Consider the following 21929-nt stretch of genomic DNA (forward strand, 5'->3'; position numbering starts at 1 on the left):
TGAACTCCGCCCCCTTTCCACAAGTGAAAAGGAGCTGGGTGTCATCGGCGTATGACATGATCTGAGCCCCAAAGGACTCTGCCAGCACCGCCAGAGGGGTCATGAAGATATTAAACAGAGTCGGGCTAAGCACCGATCCCTGTGGGACTCCGACCTCCAAAGGCGGCACTTCGGCAGAGTGAGGGGGGGCCCATACCATCTGCCGGCGACCAGCTAAATAAGATCTAAACCAGCTCAACACCGTCCCTCTCAGACCGATCTCATGAAGTCTGCTGAGGAGAGCCTCATGAGGGACGGTGTCGAAAGCCGCCGACAGATCTAACATTACCAGCATGGCTCTTCCACCTGAATCCAGCACTTCCTTAATGGCTTCATTAACCTCCAGAAGTGCTGTCTCTGTGCTTAGATTGGATCGAAAGCCCGACTGGGAGGAGTGCAACAAGCCATGAGTTTCAAGAAAAGTTGAGAGCACAGAGTGAACATACTTTTCCACTATCTTTGCAAGAGCAGGCAGAAGGGAAATTGGCCTGTAATTGGCATGATTCTCAGGGTCAAGACCAGCCTTTTTAAGGAGTGGAACAACCATGGCTTGTTTCCAGACCATAGGGACAACACCACTCATCAGTGACAAATTAAGAATCAGATTAATCAGTGGGTTCAAAACCTCCGCAGCCCTAGCCAAAAAAGTAGCAGGGCAGGGGTCCGAGGGGGAACCTGACTTAAGTTTGGAGAGGAGGTCCTGAGAGATGGAATCAGAGATCGCTGGAAACTCCGATAGAGAAGGACCAGTTTCAGCTGTCAAAGTCAGCTGATCCCTTGGGATGGTATCAGCGCAAGGGCTCAAGGAGGAGAAGGAATCTTGAATCCACTTTATTTTAGTTGTAAAAAAGTTCGCTAATGAAACCACCCATGGTTCAGAAAACTCATGCTGCGATGCACTAGCCTTAGGGGTAACAAACTCCTTAACAATGGTAAAAATTTCCCTACAGGAACTCGACGCCGTCTCAATTCTTGCTGAGAAATAGTTCTTTTTTTCGTCCAAGATGTCCGCATGATAGACCTTAATAATGGCCCTATAGGCGGCCTTGGCCTCCGGATCATACTACTGGCGCCAAAACCTCTCAGCAGCCTTGCAATTACGCTGGGACAAAGCAAGAGACTCCGTAAACCAAGGCGCTGAACTCCGCCTTGTAGATGTCCGGGGCGCAATAGGCGGGGCTAGTTCGTCTAACCGCTCTACTAACCACTTCTGTAACACGTCAAGATCACTCTCTAAGTCACCTGATAGGGAACAGGGATGCTCCAGACAGGCCTGAGCCAAACTTTCAGGGGTAACCCGATGATAGGCCCGCCTAGGGTGCCTAAGATGATTCGATTTTGAGCCAGGTGATTTGCTAGTTCCCTGAATCTGAAAGCAAATCAGAAAATGGTCCGACCAGAGGACAGGGGCGGGACTAGCCATAACAAGAGGAATGGTGGAAAAAACCTGATCAAGAGTATGGCCCTTGTTATGGGTCGGAACAGACAGATAGGGAATAAGGCCCAGGGGGGCGGTGATGTCATTGATTTTAATCGCATCGCTGTCCGTCCCGACGTCCATTTGTATGTTAAAATCCCCAAGCACAATGCAATGTTCAGTTTTTAGGCAAAGTGCCTTGATTAGCTCCTGCAGCTCCTCGTAAAAAGATCCACGCAGACCAGGTGGTCTGTAAACCAGGAGCCTAGAGAAGGATTGATGAGCAGATAGGGCAATAGAGAAAGCCAGGGACTCACAGCCAGTGATGGGCGCCATAGGGACAACCATACGTGGAGCAGATCTTAAAACCACAATCGCGACCCCTCCACCCCTCCCGATAGGTCTATCATGTCTGTGAATAACATAATCAGGAGGGATAGCAGTCGCAATATCAGGGTTAGAGGACTCCCCTAGCCATGTTTCAGTGAGCATAAGGCATACCGGTTTTTCGACCGTTAGCAGCTCGTAGATATCAAGAGCATGTCTGCTCAGGGAGCGAGTATTCCCAGAAACATTTAATCTCTTTTCTCAATTCACTAGATTTAGCAGACCACCCAAAGAACAGTGTTTTCTTTCACGAGTGTCGAGATTTAGTCATTACTTGCACATCTCTCCTATTTCACCTTTTGTGATACCAGGGATTGTGACTGATAGTATGGTTTCCTCAGTGTTAAGGGAAACAGGTAAAGGCAGTCTGCAGCTACATTTCTATTACCTTAGAAATATTTGATTTCAAAAGTGTATGCTTTCACACCCAGCATTCATCTGACAATGCGAGGTCTAGTGTGTTCTATTCCTTTCGCTGTAAAAATTAAAGTGAGTGAGTTGTGGCCTGTGCATGAGGTACAAGTTTATCCCCGTAGGAAAATAATAAAATTAATTATGGCCCAATAACAGGCTAGACCTTCCCGTTCTACAGTGGTATAGTTATGCTTTGAGCTCTTGAGGGTACGGGATGCAAATGCAATAAAAACCTCTTTGCCTTTCACTTTCTGTGTAAGTTGCTCGATCCCTTTAGTGCTGTCCTCTATAGTTACAATGGTCTTGTTATTGATGCAAATTTTCCTAGAGAAGGAGCTGCTATTATTACAAAAGGTCCCTCAGTAGGGACACAAGGTTAGGAAAAGTCTTCAATCAGGTCAATCCTAGTTTGATTCTGGATATGGTGTGGCACTTTTCCAATCAGGTGGTCAACCCTGCTTTTTTAAGTGCTGTACATACTTACCTTAAAGTTTTATTATGTTCTTCCACAGAGGTTCCATAGACCAAAATGACGTCTTGGAAGAATGAAGCTTTCGTACTTCTTTAAAACATTTCAAAGGTGGTCGTCAAGCCAAAAGGCGTCCTGCAGTATCTGTAAACACCAAACGGAGTGGTTGATCACGCTGAAATAATTAGCACTCCCACAAGTCTCAGCATTCCATGGGCCAGGGAATGTGTTGACCAATATATTTGCATGAAGATCTATCAGGTCGACTCAAAGCCGGGTCCCCTTACCTTCCTATTTGTTAGCCACTACTATAGAAGTGAGCTATTCTGAACTGTCAAGGGGTTCAATGACTCCTTGCCTTACCAATTTATTGATTTATTCTCTTATTGGCTCTTTCATCAGATGGGGAATGGGCCTCACTTTTTGCCCCACTTGTAATGGTTTTTTAGTTTAATTTTATGCTGGAATTCCATGGGGAGACACAATCTGTCTTCAAATAGCTCAGGAAATGTCTTACACACCACTTTGCCTATTATTGACCTTTCAACTTGGAGGACTTGTTCAGCATTGTTGGGATGTAATTTGATTTCAAGCTACTTCTGTGGTCACCACTCCAATAATTTAGAACCTTACTTAGCAACATGTACCTCGCTCACATTGGGACAACCTATGAATGATATGCTCATGGTTACCACAACTCCCTGGGGCAAGGATCCTTATTATACCCTCCCAGTTTTACATCTGCTATCTGTAGACTATACCCCTTTTCTGTAAACGTTTCTAAAAATACATGTTTATCCATAACAGTGTAAAGGGAGCATGAATCAGCAAAGACATTAACCTCCTCCCCGTCAAGTGTGATAGTAGACGTAGAGTAATTTGTGTTGGTCCCTTTCTCAACATCAACAATCTGAAATACATATTTCCCCTTATTTTCCTCAGTATTTCCAACAGCATGTATTTGGTTAGGGTCCATCTACAAACGCTAGCGAAATATCCCCTCTTGCTACATTTCCTGCATAAATTAGAGTGAGATGGACATTTAGGGTTATTAGCAAAGTGGTTTCTGCTACCACATCCTAAAAACGTTGCTATAAGTCTGTACATAGTTGTGAAAGGTTTGCCTCTGGTTTGTACTTTGTATATTGTCTGATCTATCTCTGTATTCTTATCAGTCCCATCTCTTATTCGAAACTCCTTAACTTTGTGTTCAATATCTGCCATTGAGGCATATTCATTTCCCTAATGTACCACACTCTAAGCAATCTCAAAAGCCTCTCCAAAATCAGGATTATGGGTGAGTAGCTTTTCCTGGATTCTCAAATTGTTGGTGCACCTGAGAAGTTGGTCCCTGATCAAGAACCCACTTAACTCGCAGGTGTTAGAAAGGCCTCTTAATACTGCAGTATAACTTTGTGATCCCCATCTCGTTTTGTAACCGGATCTATTACGTTTTCATGCGCCTTCCTGCCCTGAACTCCTAGATTGTGCAACAGTATATGTTGCTTTCTGAGTAGAGTAACTTTCTCCTCAACGATTCAAAGAGTTTTATCCACACCTTCCATGGCAGAATAGGATCCCCAATGTCATTCAAGAAGGGAGGGGACTGAGCCATGCTCGCTGCTGCCATATAACTTAAAAGGTTTGGAAGTAACATCAAATGTTTATATGCCGTTAAATCAGAACAAAATAAGCAATTATTGTTACTGTCACTTCCAGCAAGAATGTTATGTTTGTGGTACTCCTGTTCTTTTTCTATGCTGATCCTGAGTTGGATGAAATAGTCCTCTTTTAATGGTTCTGATTCCTTGGGAAGAGGGTGGCGCACCACAGCGTCAATGATGCACCATGGAGGACCCAACTAATGAGGCAGAGTTAATTCAAAGGTGGAGAACGTTCAGTGTAAGTAACACCTGCATCATGGATAACTCTTCACCTCAGGAGGCTCTCCTCACTGCTCTTCGACAGGCCGATTCCTGCTTCAGAATGAATTACAACAGCGGAGTTCGGAACAGGGTGATGAGGTAATACAATTCGGCTGTGCTGAACCCCACCCATTCTTTTCAACCTGATACTCCATCGGAGGCAAAGAATCCCCAAGCTGTCAGCGTCACACAGTAACTCATAAGCACAGTGCACAGCTGTGATTGTGAGCTTCTTTTCTGCTGCAATCCCTCCTCAAAGCATTCAATAGACAAGTTCTATGCCCTTGGAGACAACCAAAATAGAGCAAAGAGCCTTAAAGTGACGGCTCTCCTGTGTCACACTTCCCCGGTATGACACTGAGGGCGGCTCAAACACTGTCTGTCTCGGATCAGAATACAAGTTTGCCTGACCGATAATATGAAATTATGAGGTTAGAGTAAAATGTAGTTAAAATAAAACTGTTACATATGTAATTCACCTACTTTTGAATTCATCCACTCTAACTTTGTTTTCTTCCTAGTGGGGTTTCAGAAGGATCTTCATCCAGTCCATCTCTTTTCACCATCTGTGGATCACCCTTGCTTGTCTTACTTGCTCATATGGCATGTCACTGATGGCTTATGCTGGGATTTTGGCAGACCTGCAGGTGTTTCTCATGGATCATCCGATTGACGGTTCTCCTTCTTTAACGACAAAGCTGACTCTGCCTTGTCAGGGGCATGCTGCTCAATCTTAGCAGAAGTAATCCTAAAATCCCCTCATCAGGCAATATAGGGGCAGAGGTCAAAGTAGGGGCTGCAGGTCCTAATGCCCCTCTTTCCCCACCTTCTTCTTCTTCCATTGGGGAAACAGGTCTAGTTTGCTCCTACCAGAGCACCAAGAGGATAGCTGAAGGGGGACATACATTTATTTTCCTGTAGGCCCCCCTTTTCATCCTTTCCAACCTTCTAGTTGAGCTATAGATTACCTCTCCATCATGCAACAGGACGTGGCAGCACAGCTTTTGAAAGGAGCAGTGGAAATGGCGCAAGAGCGGGAAACTGGGCAAGCATGCTACTCGCGATACTACTTGTTCCCAAGAAGGTTGGTGGTCTGCATCCAATCCTAGATCTCATGATCCTGAACCTTTTCTTCAGGAAGGAAAAGTTCAGGATGCTGACTGTAGCTCAGGTCCCGTAGGCGTTGGAAGCTGAAGCGTATTTTGAGTCACTTAATTTGCACAACACTTACTATAATGTTTCAGTCTTGCTGGCTCATCAGAATTACCCTTGGTTTGTGGTAGTTTCCATCCGTTATTGATTTGCAGTACTGCTTTCCGGCTTGACTTCGGTGCCCTGGGCCATCACAAAATCATAAGAGGATCCAAGACATCCAGGCAATGGTCCCTTCTTTCCAGCAAGGCACTTGTGTTCCAGTCCTGATGGTCTTGCATCTGCATGATCTGTTGGCTTCCTGTATTCTGGTTGTGAATGCATGTTGGCACATGAAGATTCTGCAGTGCTGTTCCAGCATGAGGGGGGATCTGTTTGACACCTTTATAGTTTTCGGGAATACTCCAGTGAATTTAGTCTGGTGGGGTAACAAGGCGTACCTTCTCTGAGAAACGCCCTTCTGATCCCCTTCAGTCGTGGCTATTGTAGTGAGAGATGCCTTCACCTTTGGGTGGGGAGCCCATCAGAAGGATCAGGAGATCATGGGACTCTGGTCTCAAGAAGAGCAGGTGCTTCATATCAACCTTCTAGAGCTGTGGGCAATTCTGCTGGACTCTAGACCTTCTCCTTTCCATTCATGGCCAGTCCTTCTAGACCTTGACAGAAAATGTGCTAACAGTACTGCGCCCCCCAGTATCCGTTGAGGGGAGCCTAGGGCAGCGCATTTCATTTGAAGTGGAACTTCCAGTTTCACTATGCATTACCCTCCATACCTTGTTTCTTGATTCCTCTAAATCCGAAGAACGTGTGCCAGGGCCGAGCCCAAATCATCTTCATCACGAGAGATTGGCCAAGAAGAATGAGCCTCTCCCTGTGTCCTCTGCTTTGTCTTCCTCTCAGGGCAGATCTACTCTCTGTCAGGAGAGATGGTCCTCCACAGCAGTCTTTAGAGCTCCCACCTTTATGCCTGTAGACCTAAGCCCCTTTCAGCTGCTACAAAAGGTGGTGAATGCCATCTTGTCCACTCTCCGCCCTGCCACAAAATCTGTATATTCTGGGAGATGGAACAATTTTGTTTTGTGGTGAGCAGACAAGTGTTGATTCCTTTCGGACACGATTGTCAGAAGTCCTTCAATTTGCAATTTCTCTGGTTAAGAGAGGGTGTGCTGTGTGCACTGTCAAGGGTTATTTGATGGTGTTGTCTGAATTCCGCTGTCTCCCAGATCAGCCTACTCTGTACAGGTCCCCTAGTTTGAGGAGGTTTCTAAAGGGGTTGACTAATTTGTACCCCTACTTCTTTTGTGAAGCCCCAGTGGGACCTTGTTGTGAATCTACTTTTCACAAAAAGGACAGATCCTAACCACAACCTTCCCTTGGACCAAGGCAAAACCCCGTACTTCCCCAAGGCGAGGTAATAACACCAATCCAAATGTATGGAATATAACACGTATACATTTATTAATACACTACTTCAACAAAGGCAGACCGAATGCATTAGTCATGGCAGACTCCCAAGTAACAAATGGATAATTGGAATAAACTATCAAAATAGGATGCAATATATATATATATATATATATATATATAGCAATGAATCGAAAAGAATAAGAAAAGAGTGGCAAAGAATAGAAAGATATAAGAAAAAGGTTTGGCTTAGGAACACCTCACTGAATGATTCAGCACCATCCTGCCAGCCCAAGCTGAGGGGAGTCCGGTTCTGCAACCTTGACAGGGTTTCAGTCAGGACACATATTCCTTTGCTGTCCACAGCAATACGTCTATTCTGTGGTGAACTACCGTCTGGCCCGCGGAGGCCCCTCACTTTAATACCATTTCTAACGTGAAACGAAGCTTCTAGAAAGCCTCGCTCTTTCTCATTGGAAACAAAGCTGGCTCGTACCAGTACGCGTCAAGGTCAAGACAGTGGCTGGCCAAGCCTCTGTATTTTGGCCTCGAGGCACAGTTTGTACATTCCACAGATATTATCCAGTTTGCTCTGGTCAGTGGGATGCGAAAAACAAGTGAGGAGCAAAACATGCCCTTCCCACCTTGTGAAGCACAGAAAATGACGGTCGGTCGTGAAAATGAAGTCAGTTATGCAAGCGCTTTCATGCACATAAAGAAGCTTTAGGCAGAGCAAAATTAGTAAGCAAGGTGATATGAGGCCATGTCAAAGCCAAAAGCAAGCACTGCCGTGAAGCAAGATAAAGTTAAAGAGCAAGACTGACGTGAAGCCATGTCAAAGTAATTGTTCTCACTAGGCAGATATATATATATATCATTCTACATTAAGGCTAGAATAAAATAGCACGCTAAAGTTAATTTAAGATGGTGATGGTTGATGGTCATCATCAGGTCATCATCAAGAACTCTACCACAAGAGTGGCTCATTCATGACAGACCTACACGTTTTTCTAGCTTTTTTTATGGGGGCTCCATTTCAGCACCTTTGTAGTTGCCAATTGCGGTTGTTGATTATTATTTCTGTGACTAAGTGGCCATCTGCTATTCATTACCTTATTCCTGACAATCAGATGTACTTTCCTTCTCAAGGTGATAACTCCCTTTCACCTAGGTGAGTCCATCACTCTTCCATCCTCTGCCCCATCCAATGTAGGGGGACTAGCAGCATCAGCAATATCCAAGCAGATGGGCAGTTTTTGTATCAAGTGCGCTAGGATGACCAGCTCTTTGTTGGCTACTTTTATAGTAGGAAGTGCAAAGCAGCTCAGAAGCGGACATTGTCCCACTGGACCATCATCTGCATCAAAATGTGCTATGCCCTTGTCTCTGGGAAACAAGGTCCATTCCACAAGAGCTATGTCATCATATTTGGCTCTTGTAAGAGGTGTTCCCATCACAGAAATTGGTACAGCAGTGATGGGGATATCCATCCATGCTTCACCAAACACGACTGGAGGTTCATAGGGATTGGCACTTTGCCAGATCAATGGTGCAAGATCCTTTCCTCATCTGACCATCTATCAGCCCACCTTCTGGGAAGGTGTTGCATGGGAGTCTATTCCACTGGTGAGGAATCGGCAGGTGGAAGTATCAGAAATAAAAGGTTCGAGGCATGTGGGCTGCTGAATTCATATCTGTGCATAGATCGCCGCCTAGTGTTGGGTCCGGATGATTGCACATTGTTGTCCTGGAAGAGTCTTCGAAGTATCACGAGATAGGTGGCTCCTCCCCTGGACTACAGTGCGCATGGGCATCGACTCCATCCCCAGATTGTTTTTTTCCGCCATTGGGTTCGGATGTCTTTGGTTCCCTCTTGTCGGAATCGATAAAAATCAACTTTACTTTGCTTGAGACCAAAAGGTCTTTAGGACTTGCGTCGGTATTGTCTTGCGTTCGGCTTCGCAACTTTCCTCGGCTCCGAGCCGAGATTGTACTTCCACGTGCTTTCGGCGCGGAAGGGCCTAGTCGACGCTCCAGACTCTTCAACCATCCATCATGGAACGAAGTCCATTCTAACGATGTCCGGTGTGTGCCTCGAAGTACCCACATATCGACGTCCACCCGGTGTGCAACAAGTGCTTGTCGCCGGACCACGACGAGGCCAAGTGTATGGCCTGTTCCAGGTTCCGGTCCAAAAAAACACTCAAGCTCCGTCGAGCTGCGCGCCTGGAGGCCCAGCAATCTGCACCACCGCTTACGGACATTTTCGATGCTGGGGAAGTCGAGGACGATGATATCCAGGACATCACGGAATCTAACCCCGCGTCGGAGGTCGAGGACGACTACGACACAGAGACCGAGGATTTCGGTGAAGTCGTCGAGGAGGTAGGGGACGACGACGGGGCCCTTGCCACCATGGAGGATAGTTCGGACGAGGAGCTTCCTCAGACCGACTCCGGGGCCGTACAAATAAATAAGGCCCAGGTCGAGGGATCGCCTTCGGGCCTTACCCGAGACCTTGTTATGAGTTCCTCGGCTCCGCCTACTGGCCCGGCCACGGACATTGGTACCGATTCGGTAACACAGAAACCGAAAGTGAAACCTACGGTCTCGACGCCAGAGATATCGAAACCGAAAGTGCGCATCGCACTGGTCGGATCAAAGACTTCGGAGGCCTCGGCGCTGAAGAAATCAAAGATGGCCGTCGAGCCGAAGAGCCACGTCAAAATGGCCGACCCGAAGGCTACTACATCGAAGCCAAAGGTTAAGGGGTCGGACGCAGCCGCATCGGCGCCGAAGACGGTCGATGCCAGTAAGGGTCGACTCGATCACAAAAAAACGTTCGACCCCAAGAAGTCTCTTACCGACCCGAAGAAGCGGCCAGACGACCCGAAGTCCCTCTCTGCCTCGCTTCCACACGACAAGGCCAAGGGAGCTGCGCCGAGTGCGTCGACTCCGAAGGGAACATCGTCGGTCTCCGCTCCGAAACCAACCGCTAAGGACCCTGTCGAACCGGCGCGTCCATCCGCCGCGTTCACAAAAAAGGTTACGGAGTCCCTACAGCGCATTAGGGACGGCGCCGCAGCAGTCGAGCCGAAAGACCCTGCGCCAGCCAAGCCTCTGGAGAAACCGGCGAAGGCGCCCACGCCGATCCTTTTCACCTTGCCGCCTAAGACGGCGCCGAAAGCTTTCGCTGCTAAACCGGGGGCCGGCGAGCCCGAAAAGGTGTCTTCGACGCCGAAACCGTCGTTGGTGGTCCTCGGCCCACGGCATCGACAACTTGCGGAGGAGGAGCGTCAGGAGCATTTCATCGACGCCGAAACGGGCAGGCTTTCCCTCCTAAAGAGGAAAATCACCCCTGAGCCCCAATTGGAGTCGTACAAGATCCCACTGAAACGAAAGATGGACTCTGCTGGTACTCCAGCCTTGGTGGAGCCCATTTCACCACAGGCTCACAAACTCTCGCCCACTCATTCCAATGTCGACGCTGGTGAGGGTGACGACGAAGATGAGTACAGCTATCCCGTCTACACAGACCCAGAGGATGTGACTGAGCCCTGGTCTGCTGGTGGCGATCCTGGGGACCCGCATTCTGGTCAGGACCCTCAGCTTATCTCAGCCAAAACTTCCCCCACTGAGGACTCTGCGGCTTTCAATGCCCTCATTGAGCGGGCTGCGGCCAATCACAACGTCGAGCTGCATGCTGACCCTGTGGACGTCGACTTTCTATTTGACACCTTTTCTGTCTCTGAAAAAACTGTAAAAACTCTGCCCATGCTGAAGGGTGTTTTAAAGCACGCTGCTGAGGTCTTGAAAGAACCCACCAGGGCGAGGGTCATCAACCCAAGAATCGACAAAAAGTACAAAGCAGCGCCCACAGATCCAACTTATATTAAGGGACAGTTGCCTCGGGACTCCCTGGTTGTCTCCAATGCCCGGAAAAGAGCCAACTCGCAGACTACGGGTGATGCTCCTCCCCCAGACAAGGAATCAAAAGTCTTTGAGGCTTCGGGGAAGAGGGTGGCAGCGCAGGCAGCCAACATATGGCGCATCTCCAACACGCAGGCGCTCCTGGCGCGTTATGACAGGGCACACTATGATACTCTAGAGACCCTTTTGCAACATTTACCCGATCAATATAAGGAAGTGGCTGAAATGTTAATACAGGAGGGGAAGCTAGTCTCCAACGCTTCCATAAAGTGCGCTCTGGACGTGGCTGACACTGCCCCACGCGCAATTAACACTAGCGTTATGCTTCGTAGACATGCATGGCTGAGGATATCTGGGTTCAAGCCGGACATTCAAACCACCATCTTGAACCAAACAGTCAACCCAGATCACCTGTTTGGCCCTGAGGTTGACACCACCCTTGAGAAGATGAAAAAGGACACCAACACTGCAAAATCTATGGGTGCCTTGCAGTCCCAGCAGTTTCGGAGTGGGTCCTTTCGTCGCTCCAATACTAGAGGCACCTCAAGGGGGCAACTTTCGCAGTCAGCGCAGTTCTACAAAAGCAACACCCAGACTACTTATACCAACAAGGGTCGAGGTGGATACCGCGGCAACAACGCCAAGGGCAGAGGACGTGGCAACAACAGCTCCAGGTCCTCCACCACCAACAAACAGTGATGCATTGTCACTGCCCCCCGACCACACAACACCTGTCGGGGGGAGACTCCAGCAGTTCCTGCCCGTGTGGAAGTCCATCACCACGGACAGGTGGGTCAGAAAACTTGTCCAATTCGGTTATTGTCTGGAGCTCACATCCACTCCACCCAACATACCCCCAAGGCACCGTCCTATGTCCGGCGAGCACTTGCACTTATTGCAGCAGGAAGTCACAGCCATGATGCAAAAAGGGGCAATAGAGCTCGTGCCCTTGCAGGAAAGAGGTGCGGGAATTTACTCACTGTACTTTCTGATTCCAAAGAAGGACGGATCCCTCAGGCCCATCCTAGATCTCAGGCCCCTCAACTTTTACATCCTATCAGAGCATTTCCACATGCTCACACTGCAGCAAGTTCTCCCACTGCTTCAACAGGGGGACTTCCTAGCAACTCTGGACCTGAAGGATGCGTACTTCCACATTCCGCTACATCATTCACACAGAAAATACCTCAGGTTCACCACCCACAACCAGCACTACCAGTTCAAGGTTTTGCCTTTTGGGGTCACCACGGCACCCTGGGTTTTCACGAAGTGCCTGGCGACGGTGGCGGCGCATCTGAGACGTCAAAACATCCACGTCTACCCCTATCTGGACGACTGGCTCATTCAGGCGAAGTCGGCCCAGCAGTGCGCCGACCACGTGTCCCACACCATTCACCTCCTGCACGATCTGGGATTCTCACTGAATTACCCAAAATCCCATCTCCAGCCCGCCCACATACGGCAGTATCTGGGTGCGACCATAGACACTCTGGCGGCCACAGCACAGCCGAATTCAGTGAGAGTCAGCAGCATTCAATCGCTGATCCAAAAATTCAGACCTCAACACTCGCTTCCAGCAAGAGTGTTCATGCAGTTGATAGGCATGATGGCCTCCTGCATCTCCATTGTCCCGCACGCGAGACTACATATGCATCCGCTTCAGGAGTGCTTGGCACGTCAGTGGACTCAGGCTCACAACCAGTTGAAAGACCTAGTGTTGGTGAGCGGTCGGGCATACAACTCTCTGCATTGGTGGAATCCACGAAACCTTTGCAAGGGCCGACCGTTTCAGGAGCCTGTGCCACGGATTATCATGACAACGGACGCTTCTCTCCAGGGATGGGGAGCGCATGTACTCCAGTACACTGTGTAGGGACTATGGACGCAGCAACAGGGGAAGATGCACATCAATGTTCTAGAACTGATGGTGATCTTCATGGCACTGAAGGCTTTCAAAGTACATCTATGCAACAAGGTCGTGTTGATTCGGACGGACAACATGACGGCAATGTACTACATTCAAAAGCAGGGAGGCACACACTCTCCGCAGCTGTCTCATCTGGCTCAGAGCATGTGGGAGTGGGCCATTCAGAGGAACATCTTCCTCATGGCAGAGCATCTCCCGGGCAAGGACAATCAGATGGCGGACCTGCTCAGCAGGCACAGCCACCAGATGCACGAGTGGGAGATACATCCATCAGTACTCCAACCGTACTTCCAAAGGTGGGGTCATCCAGAGATAGACCTGTTCGCCACAAAGGAGAACGCAAAATGCCGAAGCTTCGCCGCCAGGTTCCCACACCCACAGTCGCAGGGCAATGCGATATGGATGAACTGGTCAGGCAAATTTGCGTACGCTTTTCCCCCAGCACCTCTGATACCGCTGGTGGCACGCAAGCTCAGGCAACACTCGATGACTCTCATCCTAGTTGCTCCAACGTGGGCTCGTCAACCATGGTACACCACGTTCCTAGAACTGTCCGTGGTACCGCATCAAAGGCTACATCTCACACCCAGCCTTCTGACGCAGAGCCATGGCGACATTCAGCACCCAGATCCGCAACAGCTCAACCTGGCGTTCTGGCTCCTGAAGTCCTAGAGTTTGGCTACCTAAACTTGCCTCCCGATTGCATGGACATTATTCGGGAGGCGAGGAAGCCCACTACTAGAGCCTGCTATGCGGCAAAATGGAAGCGGTTTGTCATTTATTGTGCGAACCACAACATTGACCCGCTGGACGCTTCTATTCAGAACATCATCTGTTACCTTTTCCATCTGTACAAGTGTAATCTGGCCTATACTTCCATTCGCATTCATCTGTCTGCAATGGCCGCGTATCTCCAGAATAGACAGCAACTTTCACTTTTCAAGGTGCCTGCCATCAAAGCTTTTTTGGAAGGCCTCAAACGAGTCATTCCACCACGGACTCCACCAGCTCCTGAGTGGAACCTCAATGTAGTTCTTACCAGGCTGATGGGTCCTCCCTTTGAACCACTGCATTCCTGCGAGATTCAGTTCTTGACATGGAAAGTGGCTTTCCTCGTAGCAATTACATCACTACGGAGGGTTAGTGAATTACAAGCCCTCACAATCCAAGAGCCATTTATCCAAATTCATTCCAACAGGGTAGTGGTCCGCACTAATCCTAAGTTTCTGCCCAAGGTTGAGTCTCAGTTCCACATCAACCAAACTATCGAATTACCTGTTTTCTTTCAAAATCCTGAATCATTGGCGGAGCAGATGCTCCATACCCTTGACGTTAAACGGGCCCTAATGTATTACATTGATAGGACCAAGGATTTTAGGAAGACTAAGCAACTCTTTGTCGCCTTTGCACCACACCACAAAGGTAACCCTATTTCCAAGGCTGGTATTGCTAGATGGATCGTTAAATGTATCCAGATATGCTATATCAAAGCTAAGCGTACTTTTACCATTCCACCAAGAGCCCACTCCACCAGAAAGTTCGGGGCCTCTATGGCATTCCTTGGAAACATTCCTTTGGAAGACATATGTAGAGCAGCCACATGGTCTACCACACACACATTTACTAAGCATTACTGTGTTGATGTGCACTCCAAACAGCAGGCAGTTGTAGGGCAGGCTGTTCTCAAGACACTATTTCAAACTGCTGCAGCTGGCACGGGCGGCCGCTGCTAATGGAGGGACTGCTATTTATTCTATGCACAGATATGAATTCAGCAGCCCACATGCCTCAAACCGAATATGCTACTTACCAGTATGCATCTGTTCTTGGCATGTAGGGCTGCTGACATTCATATCGCCCGCCTTCCTCCCCGGCGCCTGTAGCAGCTGCAGTATTCACATATACTCTTGGCATGGTCATCATTCACTGAGTTTCACTCCATCTTGGCCGCAATGGCTACAAACAATCTGGGGATGGAGTCGATGCCCATGCGCACTGTAGTCCAGGGGAGGAGCCACCTATCTCGTGATACTTCGAAGACTCTTCCAGGACAACAATGTGCAATCATCTGGACCCAACACTAGGCGGCGATCTATGCACAGATATGAATGTCAGCAGCCCTACATGCCAAGAACAGATGCATACTGGTAAGTAGCATATTCGTTACTTACCTTTGTTAACAATCTTTCTGATGCATAGTCTGTCTACCTGCAGATTCCTGACTGATCCTGGCTACCTCCCAGTCTGATGGATGGATATACAGGGAAAGTAGTATTAAGGTATGAGTTAGGGTTTTGCACTGCACTACTTCTGTTTCATGTTGCTTCGTCACTTCACATCGAAGGCACGAAAAAATTGTTGGAACCTTATGTTGCTCCAGGGTGGGCGCTTATAGCTTCGGTGGCATCACCAGGTATGTGTAACTTGAACAATTACAAGAGGCATTTGGCAAAACAGGAACAGTTAGTTTAAATAAACATTGTAAATTGAGATACTCATGAGACCCTATGCATGTAACAAATTTCCAGCTGGAATCGATCTGAGATGGTCTTTTGTGCAGTTCATTGTATGCCATTAATAATTCCAGTGATCCTTGTATGGTAAGGAATGTAAGCTGCTGCCTTTGGAGTCATAAATTAATTGTTCGATAGATAGACTAGGTGGGCCTTGACCTTGCGTTGACACAATTTGGCCAGTGGGTGATGTGTCCAGATATCCGGCATGGGTATTGCGTGATCACTGCGTGTGGTGTGTGCGCTGTGTCCTGATAGGCTATATTTTCCTAACTCATGTGGCATCTGACTTTATGGTGTTTTAGGAGCGTGCATGACCCTCTAGCCATGTGTGCTTTATTGGGGCCAATCTCCCTGGACCAATGTGGTGTTGCTACGCCTCTCTGTGGAACTGATCTGGGATTTCCTGGTTATGCGTTTGTCTGCCGGCTGCGTGCCACCCCACCTGTGACCTATCAATCCGTGACCTCAGGCCTAGGTCTCAGCGCCTGCCTGACTTTGTATTTTTTAGTCAGGCTGATGTGGAGTTCAAATCGGGCGAATTTGTTAACAAGGACGCAATTTTGTTCTCATAAATGAATGTATAATTTCTCATATAAGCAACAACTTTTTCCATATTAACACGTCTTCTGATGGCAACCTAGAGCCGGTGCCCCCTACTGATGTCAAAAAACGTTGAAGCTTCCAGATCCAGTCTGGTGCCTAAAATTAGTCAACTGATGAGGAATCTGAAAGTTAGTTACCTAATGTAAGTAACTTTTTCTTTTCGACTTGTTAAGGACTAAGGCTCACTGAAGCAATATGGAGCTTTTCATATGAACTACAACTGAACAATGTTGTGAATGTATCTAGGACCCTAATTAAATATTCCTGATTCATGCCTTCATGCGGTTATGATAAATCATGTCCTAATGAAGACATACGAATCTTGCCCATATTCAGTAATAGCCCACGCAGCCCAAATACGGCAAGGCGACTTCCTTAGATTCCTATAGAGCACAACGAGTTCTTTCGACACACCAAACCTTCAGCAACCTGGGAATTCCCCATGTCTTTGTTTTGATTTGTCATTGAACTCCTGCGAGCACTAAAGGAACAGTCAGTTCTTAGTGACATCTTTTATTGACGTCTTATGTCCAACCTTACGTCAAACACGGCACCTTCCAGGTATAAATATACCAACACTTGCCTTAAGCAAACACACGGTGGTGTGGAGCAGAGCGGCTATCTACTTATCCGAAGCCCAGCTGATGCGAGAGCCGAAGGAAGCCGCCCCTCCCCTTTGACACACTGGAGAAGCTGCCTTTTCTCACGCCAAGAAATCCAGCTCCGGTGTTTTCCAGTCACCCTTGCGGGTTACTGGGAGATCGAGTCCTGAGAAACGAGATACAAGACTTCCTTCATTCTATAACCAAGGTACTGAGCTGATTCAAACCTTAGAGAGAATTCTTGATTCAGATTCTTGGCAAAAACCCAACTTAACTTAAAACTGCAACTTACTTACTCCTTCCCACGTATTAGGCTTAGGTCAGGTACACCGGGGAAGGCGTATCTTAGAAGCACCAGTTGAGTTCGTTAGTCAATGTTTTTATGTTTGTAAATATTTTATCCGTTTTAAAGTATCATATGGCTAAGAAACCATATCAATGCTTTTACAGTATTATTTTATAATACTCCTTTTACTGTACGCACTTTACTTCATGATAAGTATTGCAATTGTGGCAATTCATTTCTCTTGCATGAGAAAGAAGACTGCTCAATAAAATAACACCTTTTATTGAAAACGCCTGTCTCTCTATTTCTCTGCACCCTGGTGAAATTAAGCATGCACGATTGACTGGGTGAAATAGCTGTCTATTGTTTTCACACGACTCTGGAGATACACTCCTTATTCTGGGGGAGCAAAGTTGTCATTTTATATGGTTGTCAGAAGCTAATCCCTTCTTGTCTAAATCAGGGAAGTTAACCCCCCCTCCCCCCCCCCCCCAATTCATTCAAGAAAGTTTCTAGTGACCTCTGAGCTAACTGGAAAAACTAATTAAGTCTAACATAGTCAGTAGAGACCTGGATGACCTCAGTCCTAAGACTACACTGCTGTTTATGTTATTCCAATGCGCAGAGCCTATTGGGAATATAGGACCTACACTACAACAACAATGAATTATTTGTTCAAGAACTGAAAAGTTGAATTGCTGTGACCAAAATTTGAAAATGAAGATGGCTAGTGTAATTTGATACAATAAATAATGTTGATTCCACGATTGCAGCATCAGGGAAGTATTATTTCATTGTTTTTGACATGTATCACGAAGTAGATAGTTGAAATTTACCACACCATGGAGATTCAAGTGTGGAAATTTACCACACCATGGAGATTCAAGTGTGGAAATATTACATTGTGAAAGAAATATCCTTTTAGGTCAGTAATGCCAGTAGCGTTATAACAATACATATGTGTATTTGTCCCTTATGGAGGCCTTCTCTTTGTGTAATTGTCAATTTTCCCAGATTACCTTTGTGTCTGTAGGGATACCTGACCTATAACTTCTGTGAGCACCAAGCAGCCCCATGTAGTGGATGAATATGACAGGGGTCAGTATTGAACCCTGGGGAGCTCTGCAGGTGAGAGGGATCTTTTGGGAGCTGGAGGTGCCTTTGTGAACACTTGCTGGTTGGAGAGATAGGAGGGACACCAGTAATGAACAAAATCTCCTGTTTGAGGCTCCAGGGTGGGGATGGTATTGAAGGCAGCTGTGAAGTCCAGCAAAACATGTAGAAATAAAGCAGAGCAATTTATGGCAGTGGAAAAAGAGAAGCAATGTAAAAACAAATATTCATTGAATATCCTCATCCTTCCTAACAGGATACATTGTGAAGATAAGCAGACGTTCTTGCAGGATTGTGAAGATGATGGTGAGACAGCAGCCGGTGGCCGCCTCCTTCATCTATTGCAGGTATAATGACTTCAATGGTATAGCTCATGAGTACGGCAAACTACTGTCTGTGGCATGCTTGAGGACCGTGCTTATGCCAGCAATGTGAAGGTTGGGGTAATGAAAATTGGGCATAGGGGGATGCGAAGCAGATGCTTGGTTTGGACAACAAACCAAGCCTTCATGTGAATTCTGTCTACCACCAACATTCTATTCTCATTCACCAAGATTTAAAGTCTAAGCATTAACTTCTAATGTAAAACGTAAGAGGGAAAGAAATACTCATCTGGTGGCTGAATTGCAAAATGTGAAACAAGAAAACCTGGAATCAGTCCTGACTTCCCCTCTTGACAAAACTGTGTGATCCTAGGCAATTGTTTAATTTAGCTTTTTCTCCTGTTTCTTCATTACCACATATGAGAGCCCCTTAAATTATACGAGTTCAAGGTGTGTGCTCTTGTGTTTTATTTATTAAACTATAATGTTGTTCGAAATATATAACAACCAAGGCTACACACAAGGTGCACCTGTCAAATGACTTGCCTCTTGGTTCACTAATGGCATTGTTTTCAGAATAGGGGCTGCATGAATGTGTCCAAGATCATGTTTGAAAACTATCACTGGTGCTAAATGCCTCTCAGTGCAGTGATATAATCTGATCTATTAAGGTAAAACGCTCATGCATGTAATTAAAATACACTTTTGTAAGTTTGCGGAGCGTTTATCATGTTTGTACATGTTAAGTGCAAGATGTCTTTAAAACAAAAGGTGTTCCTAAAGATAAGTCATCTAGGACACCTTCTTTTCTTATTTACCGTTACCTTAGTTAACTTGTACATAAAGTATGCCTGTTTGTTTCACAGCTTTCTGAATGTTCTTGCTCTATCAAGTGAACAGCAGCCCAGTGCTGCTGTTCACCAGGGGGCCACAGTTTAAGGTCAAGAGGGCTGCTTGTGGCCCCCAAGCCATACTTTGTGTATCCCTGATAAAGCCGGTGTTTAGTCTGCTGTATTCCTTTCCATGCCCAGTTGACTTTTAGGTAGATATATAGTGCCCTAAAAAACATCAAATAATTGCACCTTCTTGCCATGTGCACTGATATGAGGTCTTCATACAGGAAATTACTTACATAATCGCAAATGACAGCACAATTAATATTACTGGTGGTATCACATCACCTATGGCATCAATCAATCTCGATTTGTATAGCACGGCTAATCACCTGTGAGGGTATCCAGCGGTTGAGAGTGCTGCTTCAGGGAGTTCAGTTGAACGTCCAGGTTTTGAGGCCTTTTCTGAATGCCAACAGAGATAGTGAGGTCCATAGGTGAAGTGGAAAGTCTTTCCAGCACTTCGCAGCAAGGTAGGAGAAGGAATGTCCTCCACTGTTGATGCGGTGGATGCTGGGGGTATTGGCGAGGCGGTGGGGCAGTGCAGGTGTCTGGTGGGAAGGTGGACGTTCATTCGGTGGTAGAGGTATGCAGGCCCCTGGTTTTGGAGGGCTTTGAAGGTGTGGATCATCATTATCACCATCATCTTTGGTGTTGCTCTTTTTGTGGATATTCCCATAGGCAGATAAAAAATAAAATTACCTGCGTTTGTGTGATATTTTCAGATACCATAGCTACACATCATCAGACGGCAGGTTCTATGTTGGTAAGAGTGCACTGTCTAATATTAGTAGCGTGAGGGTGAGTCAACTTGTTTAGCTTTCACCATGGCCTTTGAAAATGTTCCAGAGTGTAATGGTTTTCAGAGCCACAAACTCTGGAGCAGATTTAAATATTTAGTTCCTTCCCTGCCAAGACTGTAGTCTGACTGCCTGATTCAAATGTGGATGGACCACAGTTTGACATCTGTGGAGACTACTGGGTTTCCACCATTGTCAAAAGTCACTGCCAGCTCGACGGAGTAAGGGCCATCGAGGTTTGACTATGTGTCCCCCCCAAATAATTTAGATGGGACATACATCTGTTTTTTAATGTCTGTCACTGCCAGGAAAAACCTGGGAGGTATTTTTTTTTCTTTCCAAAAAGTATATCCTGTTTTGGGATTTTCTTCTTGAAATAAAAAAAAACCTGTAACTTCGACATACAGTTTCATCACGTTTGATGGACCTATCTGGAAAAGTGAGAGTGCAGTGGCAGGAAGTCTTTAAGTCTGTTTCTGTCCATGCTTGATATGTAGGCTGGGTGACATTTCAAAGTTTGGCGGGCAGCTCCTCTGTCAGTGCGACTGAGTAAGGTACTGAGAGCTCGTCTCCAACCAAGATTAACATACGGGAGCGAATCAACTCTAGGAAAGGATGCACAGACACTAGACAAGGTGATCGGAAAAACCTACAGGTCAATTTTTCAGCTCCCTAGATACGTATCACCAGCACAAATTCGTCTGGAATTTGGGATACAAAAGCAAACGGTGGAAAGAAGGGGCAGCTTTATAAAATGCTGGCACAAGATCAGAAACGGAGAGCCAGGCACCCTAAACACCCACCTCTGGACTGAATTGCAAAGACGTGAATGATCACACGCTAGAGAGTACTTGATGCAATCGCTAGAAAGCCTAGAACTGACTGGCCTCTGGAATAGCTCAGTAGATAATAAAAGCTTTAAAAAGCAAGTAACAAAAACAACGAAAATAGTATCGCTACTTGAAGATAAAGTAACCCTGGCGAAAAGAGCCCACGGCTGGATAGTATTAAATGACTATAAAACCCTCAAACCACAAGCATACTTAGACCAAGGCTTCAAGCAGAAGACAAAGGAAAAATTCTTAAAATTCCGACTAGGCGTACTACCGATCCTCCCCCATCTGGCGCCATGGGAAAGGAACCATAAAGATCTAACCTGCCGTCTTTGTGGGGCAGGACCTGAAGACCTAACTCACATAATATGCATTTGTCCCAGCTTAATGGACATAAGGAGAACACTACTACGTGTAAAATGGAACCAGGAGGGGGTCAGGTCATGCCGACAGGCAGTTAAACTGTGCTTCAATCCAAGCAAGATCCAACTAAACTGCAGAACCACAAAATTCCTTGATGCAGTGGCAAAGAGAATCAAGAAGGCACAAAAAGAAGCAACTGCCCAATATCCGGAAACATGTCCTGGGGTATCTTTCGAACTTTTGGTCAGACTGCAGAAGAAGTTGAACCACTGAAACATTTTAACTTTTGATACTTACACTTTTATTCTTGTTAGTAACCACCCTTTCTTTTAAACAATGTATTTTAAATTGTGAGTTTTAATTAACTATGCAATAAACTTTACTTACTTAAAAAAAAAAAAAGAGTAAGGTACTCCGTCACCCTGTTGGAGGATGGGCCATTTACTAAAAAATAAATCAGACCCTCGGTTTCCTGCGCAGCAAAGACACTCAATCTTTTCTTGTGGATTTGGAGAGGAAGTTCTTGTGTGAGC

General features: G+C 46.5%; 1 protein-coding gene across 2 annotated transcripts in view; it reads left to right on the forward strand.

The window, feature by feature from the left end:
• Positions 1-21929, forward strand: part of IMPACT (impact RWD domain protein) — a 198030-nt gene that overhangs the window by 143174 nt on the left and 32927 nt on the right. For both annotated transcript variants that reach the window (XM_086965651.1, XM_086965650.1), the window contains exon 9: positions 18441-18531. In XM_086965651.1, the coding sequence (XP_086821777.1) occupies positions 18441-18531 (91 nt within the window). The remainder of the gene's footprint in view (positions 1-18440; positions 18532-21929) is intronic.

Source organism: Lissotriton vulgaris, chromosome 4_1 (assembly GCF_964263255.1).
Source record: "Lissotriton vulgaris chromosome 4_1, aLisVul1.2, whole genome shotgun sequence".
Lineage (NCBI taxonomy): Eukaryota > Metazoa > Chordata > Amphibia > Caudata > Salamandridae > Lissotriton > Lissotriton vulgaris.